Source organism: Camelus dromedarius, chromosome 2 (assembly GCF_036321535.1).
Source record: "Camelus dromedarius isolate mCamDro1 chromosome 2, mCamDro1.pat, whole genome shotgun sequence".
NCBI classification, from domain to species: Eukaryota; Metazoa; Chordata; class Mammalia; order Artiodactyla; family Camelidae; genus Camelus; species Camelus dromedarius.
Window position 1 is genome coordinate 65,893,031 of NC_087437.1, and position 11,048 is coordinate 65,904,078.

General features: G+C 41.0%; 1 protein-coding gene across 1 annotated transcript; it reads right to left on the reverse strand.

Annotated features, from left to right (window-relative positions):
* Positions 1 to 4,880: 4,880 nt before the first annotated feature.
* Positions 4,881 to 10,567, reverse strand: NDUFB4 (NADH:ubiquinone oxidoreductase subunit B4). The gene is made up of 3 exons (XM_010981564.3): positions 10,330 to 10,567; positions 6,172 to 6,318; positions 4,881 to 4,999 (listed from the first exon to the last, which is right to left on the reverse strand). Exons 1-3 carry the CDS (start codon positions 10,507 to 10,509, stop codon positions 4,937 to 4,939), a joined length of 390 nt encoding a protein of 129 aa, XP_010979866.1. The 5' UTR covers positions 10,510 to 10,567; the 3' UTR covers positions 4,881 to 4,936.
* Between the last annotated feature and the right edge of the window lie 481 nt (positions 10,568 to 11,048).

Here is an 11,048-nt window from a genome sequence, read left to right on the forward strand (position 1 = left end):
AAATTTAAAATCTTTGAATGTACTTATATATAGCATTATATATTTTACTAATTTTAAAGTGCTGTTCATATTTTAAAATCATACATATTTGATCAAGAAAGTTTCTTGTTTGGGTCTCTAATCTCTTCAAATACCCCATTAATGATCCTGAAGAATGTAGAAATAATCAATACTCTGTATCTCCCCCAAAGTTATGAGAAGACTCTGTCAGGTGCCACCAGGAATGAGAAAGAATAAAACAGAAAATAAATCAGGGGCTAAACCCAGTGGGATTTTTTGATCAGAGCATGAATGTAATTTTTTTCTCCAGGCAGGCTCCATAATAAAGGGTAAAAAGACATAGTACTTAAACAAACCAGCCTGTTAGAGAAGCAATATTGTTCCAGAGAAGGGAAGGGATGTTGTACAAGGATAAGGAATTATTAAGAAGACTGGCGTCTCATACATGTGCATTAAGGGGAACTAATAGAGATAATACATTTAGACTTTCATAAAGCTTTCCACAAGTTCCCATCTAAATGAGCCATCCTTGGATTGGCAGGGGCTGCCTTGTTCTGCATCAAGAGCTGGCTCAAAAATTAAAAATAATTCTGGCCTGAAGTCTTACAACAGCCTGATTACTGGTCATCCTCCAGTCTCTCTTACCTTAAGATCTTCTTCCAGGATCCAGAATGATCTTCCAGGAATGAAAATTCAATCAGGTTACTCCTGCATAACATCTTCAGTGGCTCCCACTGCTATCAGGTTGCAGTCTAAACTTCTTACTTGTGATCAGGGCCTTATGATCTGGTTCCTGGTTACCTTCCTCAGTACACACCTGTCATTTTTGGGGTGCTCACATTTGAACCACTGTCTTATGTTTGGGAATTCCTTCCCTGCTTTAGAGCTGAATGTGCCACATGCTTGCTTTTGCAGTCTCCCTTGCAGCTAGAATTTAGGCACATAACCGGGACTCAGCTAATCATATGCTCTGGACTTGGGATCAAGTGACTGGAAGACACAGGGGCCTTAAGGAACTCTTTCCAGTGGCTGTAGTTGTAACAGACTTGAGTTCTTGGGTCAACAGAGGCAGCATACCAATGTGGGCATCTGTACTCTGTGCCCAGGGCTAGCAGCATCAGTCAGACACATGGCAGCACAGAGTGCTCAGATGAGATGACAGTTTGTGTTCTCATCAGACCACTCCTGAGTGTGATTTGGGGCACTGTTCCTGATTATTAAAAAAAAAAAATCTTAAAGAAAATTATTTCTTATATTTCAAGTTTCTCCCCCCTCCCCTTAACGAAAGTACTGGGGATTAAACACAGGACCTTGTGCGAGCTGAGAGTGTGCTCCACCACTGGGCTATACTCCTACCCCCTCAAAAAATCTTTTGAAATTGATTAAACTCTCAAGAACACATTATTCAATAATTGTCAATGTTAAAAAAGTGTTTAAAAAATTCTGCCTATGCCTCTCTGGGTACTGCCTTCTTTCAAAGTTTAGGCACAAAAGGTATACTGTAAAAGTCTTTCCTGTTACAGAGGTATATTAGAATAACTCTTCAGGAAAGAAAATTGGTAAAGTCAAGGATTAATATGTTTAATTTATCTTGTATAAGCCTTAAAATCATTAAGAAAAAAGACACTTTACATCATAAAAATTGGGCAGTGGATTTGAGCAAGCAAATAACAAAATAAATTTAAATTGACAAAAATAGATGAAAATTACACCTCAATAATAAATGAAATGCAAATTAAAACGTTTTCATTAATTAGGTATAAGGATAGTAATAGTAAACACTCACTGAAACCTTAATGTGTGCCACTGTTCTAAATATGTTATAGGTGATAACTCATTAAACAATGAGCTTAATAACAGTGTATTCTAGCTTATCCATTTTAAAGATAAAGAAACACAGAATTTAAAAATATTCCAGGTCATTTCATCAGTAAGTGGCAGAGTAGGGATACAAAGGTAAGGTGAGGGGGGTGGGACTGAAAGTTCCAACCCTCTAATCACATGGTTGGTTCTCTAGGCAGCCAGCCCCCACCCTAAGGTGTGGTCCTAAAGTCATCTCGTTAACATAACAAAGACACCCTTATCCATTTATCACCTAGGAAATATGGAGGGTTTTAGCTCTGTCCCAGAAACAAAGACCAAATATCTATTATAAATCACAGTAGCTCAGGATTTCACTTTAATCTGAAGCTATAACTATCTCCTGGCCATTTGGGGCTTCTTGTACCTGGGAAACAGGAGACAAAAAGAAAAAAAAAATTCCATACTGGCAACACTAAGTGACCTTGATTACAGGGAGCCAGGGTTGCTGCTACAAAATGGGGGCAGAGATATGCCTGGCACCCAGGGGATTCACTGTTGCATCTCGGTCCTTCCATGTCCGGTGATAACTGTAAACAAGCAGTTGTTGAGACAAAAGCCTGTTGATGCTGTTGCCCATAGATGAAACCGGTGTTCCAGGTTCTTGTCCCGTCCCAGAAAGAATTCAGAGACAAGATGTAGTGGTTAAAAAGGTAAAGTGAGGATTTATTAAAGAATGGATAGCACACTCTTAGGGGAGAGCGGGCAGGCTCAGGTGAGCGGCTGCCCTGAGTTTCTTTGGCAAGTTAGCTACATAGGGTGTAAAAATGAATGGGCGGAATATTCATTGGGAGGGAAGGATTTGGGGTGTCATATTCCCTGATTATCATCCCAACTCCATGTTCCCAAAGGGAGGAGGGATTTTTGTCTTTATTTAGTCTGGATTGGAAGTGTCATGGCGTCGGTGCAAGATGGGTACTTCTGATCTGCAAGGCAAATTTTATTGAAATGAGGGCATAATGAGCAAATGGTTACATTCGGACACTAGAAATTCCTGCCTTTTCTCACCTTTCTTTGTTCTTCTCCAGGCCACTTGTCATCCCAAAAAGCATGATCCCTTATCAGCCCCAAGGTTCCTGGTTTTCTTTCTCTGCCCAAGGATCCGTGCTGCTTACATGTGTGGTTTCCTGCATTTGGCCTGTGCCCCTCCTTTCTGCCCAATTCCTGCCATTTGGTCTGTGTCCCACTTTCTCTGCTCATATCTAGCTATCTGCCTGCTCTAACAATGCTAGAATAACGGAGGTTCTAGCCTTGGAAATTAAAGTCCTGGTGACTCAGGCAAGAAACGTATATCTGCTAAAGTGATGGCCAAGGGAAGGGAAATCTAGAGAGCATGATGGGGGGAAATGATTATCAGTTAGGGCCTTGGACCAGCCACAACTGTGTGGCCTGTAGCTTGTTCCACTAGCCCTCCTACCGTGAGACTGTACACAACCACCACCCTGAATGACACATTACAGATTAGATTCAGTATGTGCTCAACAGTACAGGGAGTGGTTGAGGAAATCATACACCTCTTCTGCCTCACTTTCTCTTGGCCCATCTTTTTACTCCAGTTGCTGCTGCAGCTCAGTGGCCTGCAGATGTGACCAGACAATACTTCACCTCAGCACCCGCTTTCTACCCTAAGCTTCCTTCCTCCTCCATAAGATGCCTGTAAGAACCCAGTCAGCATGTATGAGGCATGTCCACTCCTGGGAGAGCGAGGGAATTAACTGCATGAGACAACGCTTAACCAGCAGGGAGAGGGCTAGTAGGTATTTGTTTTTTCCATGTCTGGAGGGAAAACTGTCCATCCCACAGAGCTCCCCAGAAGGCTCCTATAGGAATTAAGCCCATTACCCTCAGTGGCAAAAGGCCAAGAGCACAGTTGATAGGCTTTCCCTTCATCCCTGTTTCACTCTTACCAGTCTCCCACTCCTTCTTAAACTACCTACATACAAGCTTTTCTCTCAGGCTCTGCATTTTGGGGGTACTCTAGGCTCATACAAGGATCAAATGAGAGAATAGTTGGGATATACTTTGAAAGTTAAAACCAATGTACTCATGTAAGCCAGCCCTACAGAGCGTGCTGTTCCCCCTACAGCACTTGTTTTTACTGTCTTTATCTATATAAAATTGCCGCCGTGGCAAAACTGAACTATAAAGCATGGGGTAGCTTTTACTGAGCAATACTCTGTTACTTCATTTTCATCTTTATGACCTTAATGAGGTAGCAGGCATTACTATCTCCATGCCGTAGATGAGGAAAGAGGCCTGGTATTCCAACTGCTAAGCTCAAGCTAGGATTCCAGCCCGTATCTGACCTCCAAAGTCCATGCTCTATACCATTTTACTTCTGTTCCTCAGCATGGCTTCCACTCTCCCTGTCTTCTCGCCACACAGTGGCCCCCATACTAGCCATACCCAACACTCTGCTCTTTTATGCTCCTGTTTTGCTGTCAGCCCCTGTGATCTTCAGAGCCTAGATCAAGTGTCATCTCCCTACACAGAACTGCTTCATCAGCTTGCCCGCATCACTCTCCTGAATCTCTTTATTTTTTTTTTATTTGGGGGAGGGGAGGTAATTTCATTTGTTTATTTACTTACTCATTTATTTAATGGAGGTACTGGGGACTGTACCCAGAACTGATGCATGTCAAGCATTCACTCCACCGCTGAGCTACACCCTCCCTCGCTCTTTTTTCTTTAACCACATGGTTGTAACTGTTCGGCTGCATTTACCACTGGGACTGGAGTCAAACAACAGCTTAGGTCTTAAGGGGTACCAGTAATAAGCACTCAAATCATTCAAATAATAACTGTTGAGTAAACAGTTGTCAGAGTGTGTCTTACTGACTGCTGTATTCTCACTATATAGCAAAATACCTGGCTCACAGCAGACATATTCATTGAATGATTGACTGAATGATGAACATGAATCTGTTTCTTCATTAAACTGTGAACTCTTACAAAGCAAGGATTATGCAATGTTCAGCAAGTGTTTGTTGAATCAAAGTAATATTAAGAAAGATAAACTATTTAATGATTAACAGATTTATTTAAACAACAGTATATATAATCATCATTGCCAGACTTAATATGAGATGTTAAATGTTCGATCCAATTTTCCTTCCTGGATAAGCTTCTTTTTCTTATCCTGTAGAGACAAAGAAAGAAAGTATATTAAAAACAATGCATTCTGGTACGACTCTGAAAAACAGAATGAAATACTCTAAACCTAATTCCAATCCCCCACTGCTAAAGCACACAGAGTAGGAGTGAGGAAGTAGTAATCTGAAGAAATAAAGGGACAATAAGAAAACACTCCTATTGAAAACTATCTTATCTATATTTTAGTAAGTAGAATTATATTACCCCACTAAATAGCATACACTGAAAGCAGAATGCAAATACCTTCTGGATAAGTGTGGCCTACCTTTCTGTTAAGTGATAATTTATCAGATAATCAAAATATATACAGGAGAGTGGGTTGGCCAGTTTAAGGCACAGCTGCATGGGTGGGCTCCAGTGCAGATGGTAACATGAGGCCTCGAGGAGGAGCTGGGGCTGGGGGTGTAGTGTCAAAGATAAGCTTGGCTTTTTGTGCAGTCACATACCCAGGCCTCTGGTGGCAGTGATTCCCACCACAGGCTGCTTTTGCTTTTCTGCTGTTACAGTATTAATACGTTTTAACATTAATTCACAAAGCGTGACCAACATAATCACGCAAACAGAGAACATACTAAGTGATATATGTATTCTGCTAATACTTAGCCCAATAAACATGTTTTTAAAACAATGAAATAAAAAAACAAAATATAAAAATTTGCAAAGATAACATCTAAAGGTTAATCAGAATAGAAAAGTTTAACTTCTGTACATCTAATGAGAAAAAAATTAACTTTTTAAGTTATTTCTGTATTCTCTTGCTTAATATACATAGTATAATTTCCTTACATCATGTAAAACACACTAAGAAAACTCTTTCATGAGCTAAGTTCAAGTCTTAGATATTTAAACTGATTAATTTATTACTTCAAATTCTAAAGCAGCCATTAAATTAAATTTGAAAGACCCAGAGACCATCATGGTTTTTAAGAAAGTTTATTTCTATACGAGTTGAAAAGATAAAACCATAAAATGAAACATATCATTTGAAACTGTCTGTTTTAACTCTGCTAGAAAGGAATCAAGATAAAAGAAGAGGAAGTGAGGAAAAGTCTAGAGCAAGATGGGAGTAGCAGCAGTAGAATCATCGGGAGAGAGAGCTGCAGCCAGCACAGGGGAAACGCATCACACAGGTACCGAATATCAGGTCCTAATACTTACTCTGTCAGTTTTGAAAACATAAAACCAGAAGAAGAGGGGCCCAATTCCAAATAGAGCTCCTAACAGTGAGGTCTTGGGAGTGGGTCTGAAATTGGGATAGATATTTGATGATCTTGCGTAGGTCCAGCGAATCAAGGCAGGATCTTCCTAAAATGAAAACAAGATACAGGAGATTAAGTTCTACACTGAGAAACAGTCTCATTAGCACTTTGAGGAGAAGCACAGGAGATGGCCTTTGTCCTCTTCCACAGTTAAGGGTATACCCTGAATATTCCTAAATACCTTCAGGGAAGATCCCTCATTTCTAGTATTTGTTGAATAATTCTCTGATGATCCTGTTCAGAATTTAAAAGACTCATATCCTCCTTCAGCTTTCTATTTATTTAAGATAAGAATCCCAATCATTTTAAGCTGTCAGAGAAGGCACTTTTTTTAAAATCATTTTTTCCTATTCTTTTCTGGATTGTTTTTGGCTTCATTGTCTTTCTTGAAATACGACCAACAGAACCACACAGTATTTCCAATGGAGACAAACAGATTTTGTATGCTCTATCATACTGTGTACTTTATTTCCAGAACCCTTTCTAATGCTACCCTACACTGATCTTTTCCAGGCTACAAATAAACTGCAGGAAGGGGAAGACTGTCGGCTAATTCTGAACTTTACTTTTTATGAGCTGACTTGGCTAGTATTTTAAGAGCAAAATTACTACATTTCACACTATTAAAATAGTTTTTTAAAAGGACAAGGTTGTTAAAGAAAAATAATCAGATTGTCTTGGTTAAGAAACAAAGTAATTATCAATTTTAATATATTTATACCAGAAATAATTATGTAAAAATAGCAAATCTACCCTAAACACAAAATTAAATCTAATTAGCTAAATCCCCTAATGATTTTAGAAAATTATTTGCTCCAATTAACTGACAGATAAAAATAAGCATATGAAATCAGCTTTAAAACTTCAATACTAAGCTGTAAAGAGAACATTCAAGGTCTTAACCAACAGCAAGAAGTCATAACTGACAGGACAAAAATAATTAAACTGGATCTTCCACAGTAACATTTTAAACCAGACTGTTTGCAGAGATAGTAAAGAAGGTGAAGACACAAGATACAGGTTCAAGGGGACGTTTGAACTCCACACCTGAAAGGATAAATTTTTCTATCTACTCTAGTATCCATCCCTTCCTGCTATTAACATATTTGAATGATTCTCCCATGCCAGAATTCTCAATCTACCAGTCACCTCTCTACACTTTAATACCTGCCAGGTCTGTCTTCTTGAAACAGACATTTCATTTCATAAAAATACTAAGATCCCCATGACCATAGGTCATTGAATGAGGTACTGTTGTTGAGAGAGGTTCCAAAGCGTGGCATGGGAGACAGTTCTCCTGTGACACCACTCCATGTCCAGAGGACTATGGGCAGCATCTGACATGGTGAACACTCCTTGAAATCATTTCTTCACTTCACTTCCAGGGCACACACCAACTTGGTTTTCCTACTAATTCTCAGGCCATTCCTTCTTAAGTCTTTTTTGCTCTCTTCCTCCTTATCTCCCAATCTCTTAATACTGGACCTCAGACCTTGTGGGTCTTTCCTATCTACATGCACTCCCTTGATGATCTCCTTTAGTCATATGGCTTTAAGTAGCCATCTAAAGGGTGATGACTCCCAAAGTTATGCCTCCAGCCCTAGATTTCCACCCTGAACTCCAGATGTACTTACTATCCCACTCCCTGCTCAATGTTGACATACTAACAAGCAAATGTGATGTATCCCAAATTGACTTCCCAATATGCCATTCTACCTCCATCCCTGATCCTTTCACATTCTTCCCTATCTCGGTAAAAGGCAATTTCATTCTTCACTTAGGTCAAAAACCTTGGACTCATTCTTGACTCCTCTCTTTCTCTTACACCACATATCCAATCTGCCAGCAAACCTGATTGGGTCTAATTTCAACCCATAACCAGAACTGACCACTTCTTACCAACTCCACTGCCATTACTTTTGTAGCCACTATCAACTAAGAGATTACTGTAAAGATTCCTAACTAGTCTTCTTGCTCCTGCTTTTGCCCCCTATAGTCTCTTTTAAACTAAGCAGCCAGAGATGTTGCTAAAATCTAAGTCTTGATTATGGAACTCCTGACTCAGAAAAGTCCTTACAGTGACCTACAAGGCCTGGCGTGATCTAGTCCCAGCTACCTTTCCCATCACATCTTTTCCTACTCTGTCCTCACTTTTCTCCACTTGAGTCACAATGGTCTCTTCAGTATTTGGGGGATTAACCAGGCACACTCCTGTCTAAGAATCCTTGTACCTGCTGTCCCCTCTGCCTAAAATGCTACTTTCTCAAAGAGCTGAATGGCTAGCTCCCTCACTTCACTTCTCTCAGATCTTTACTCCAATGTCACCTTCCAACCAAGGCCTTTCTTGAGCCTTTCTAAAACTGCAGATGCTCTCCCTCCTGACTACATACACACATTCCTAATCCCCTTCCTTGCTTTATTTTTCTTCTTATCACTTACCACTATCTAACATGCTAAATGATTCAATTTTTTTTAACTTATTACTTGTCTCCCACTGGAAAGAAAGCTTTCTGAGGACAGGAGCCTGCCTGTTTTGTTCTTCACTGTTACCACAGCCCCTAAAACAGGGCCTGGCATAAATAGACCCCAAGCAATTATTTATCACTGAACCAATCATTCATAAAGATTAGGTAAGGAATTTCCTTGTACTGCTCAATATATGATTATCTCAGGCACTCATTAACCTAACAAAAAACCTGAACAACCAATGAGGCAGCTGTAAAATGTGTTTTACATGGCAAAACTAAAACTGCTCTGGGTCACAGAAATGGAAAAGAGAAAACCTGGAGTTTAAACTTCAATTCTGACTCAGGGCCTCATTTTTTTTTTAACTACATCTTACCATCTGGCATATCAAACCCAATCATGTGAGTATGTACATAATGAATGTTTCATTCCACAACTTCTCCCAAGTAAACAAGGGTTCTGGCTGGAGACAATACAGCCAACTGGTTAAGAAATGCTTTGGGTTACACAGACTCGGTTCAAATTCTGCTCTATCACTTGCTAACGGAGTATCACTTTATGACATACTTGTCCCTCCCATGTTATCTTTCTCATCTGTAAAATGGGGACAGTAATAGAGCTTAACTCTTTAAATAGCTGTGGTATTTGAATATCATATATAAAGAGTTTCAGTAGTGCCCGGCACATTGTAAATTTCCTTCAGTCCTTACAATTTCCTAAAATTCCTACAGAATACCAAAACAACTGTTGGGGGAAAAAATTTTTTTTAAATCATATTTAAACAGCTCTTGTACAGAAACTTATCTAAAAGCACACTTCTTAAATAATAATAGCTATCAGTTTACTGGACATGTATTATGTGCTAGGAGTGAAGAATGTACTACCATTTCCATATGTGAAAATCAGAACACTAAGGTTCAGAAGGGTTCAGGATATTGCACAAGGTCATACAGTTCGCCTGTTGTAGTGCCTTGGCCTCTGACTCCAAAGCCCCAAGCTGTAGGGTGTTTAAGTCTTCAAAAAATATAAACTGAAGTTTATATCTATAGTCATTTATATCTACAGACTATTATCACTATAGTCCCATTAGGGGAGACCAGTATTGCTATGAACTGTTAATTGAAAAGTGGAAAACAGCTTTAAAAGAAATACACCCCCCCCCCCATTTTCTGAACATTCATTACCAACCAAGCACTGTGTTGGCCGGTCACGTGCCATATCTCCTTTGATCCTCATAAGATAGGCAGTATTATAGTAGTCCCATTTTCATGGTAGGAAAGTCGAGGCTAAGCATCAGAGTTGAATGACTTTTTCAAGATCACTCAGGCGGGAAGTGATTAAGCCGAGACTCAAACTCAGCCAGGTGTGAAACCAAAACCCGTCCTCTTGACCACCAAGCTGTCTGCCCAAGGTCAAAGGGCGAATGAATTGGTCTGCTCCTGGGCCTGGACAAGGACGCACGTCTAAAATACAATTCGGGAACGGTGGCCGCCCCGCAGTGCGGTCCCCCTTGGCGAGTCTGGGCCGCCAAGTCCGACGGGGCCGCCCAGACTCTGGCCCTAGGTTCCCACCCGGCCGGCCCCTCACTCACGATGACCCCTCGGCGGCTGGGGTCGTTGTACTGAAGTAGGTACTCTCGTTTAAGCCGGGATCTTATGGCCAACCGCTCGGCTTGTGCCTTCCGGGCTTCCGGAGATATGTCGTATTCAGCTGGGTCGAGGGTAGCGGGTTGGGTGGCTAGGCGGGACGGCTCGTACTTGGAGGACGACATCTTGGCAGCCTCGCGCACAACCGCGCCTGCGCGACTCCGAGGCCCGCCCGCTTCATTCTACCTGAGTCCTGAGGAAGTGCGCCTGCGCGTTAGCCAGAGGTTGAAGATGGAGTTTGGCAAGGAGTGCTGCTTTTTTCCTCAACCCTCCTCCCTGTCCTGGCCCTCTAGTGGCGATCTGCGCGTGCGCTAGGTACTTTCCTCGCCTTCCCCACCCCTCCCCCACCTCCTTCCCCTGTCAGCCTCCGGAATCTGTCGCTTGTTGTTCCTTCCTAGCAGCCTTATCTCTGTCGACATATAGAGCTTATTCTGTGAAGTTGAGCTGGCAGAGATGGGAAATGAGACTGACTGTGGAATTCTGTTTCAGTGTGGGTCCAGTTTTGTGACCTGGGACATGACACTTAACTTCTTGGAGTTTCCTGTTCCATATCCTGGAGATAATGACTCCTGTCCACCTAGCAAAGTTGTTGTGAGAATTAAGTAAAGTAATAAATAGATGCCAACATACTTTGCAAAACACAATTTCTTATCCAAGAAAAAGA

Excerpts from the sequence above, each read along its gene's own strand:
- NDUFB4 (XM_010981564.3), bottom strand. The coding sequence starts at position 10,509 with ATGTCGTCCTCCAAGTACGAGCCGTCCCGCCTAGCCACCCAACCCGCT. Across the intron at positions 6,319-10,329 it reads CCAGCCGCCGAGGGGTCATC|GAAGATCCTGCCTTGATTCG; the intron begins GTGAGTGAGGGG and ends TTTTCATTTTAG. Across the intron at positions 5,000-6,171 it reads ATGTTTTCAAAACTGACAGA|GATAAGAAAAAGAAGCTTAT; the intron begins GTAAGTATTAGG and ends TTGTCTCTACAG.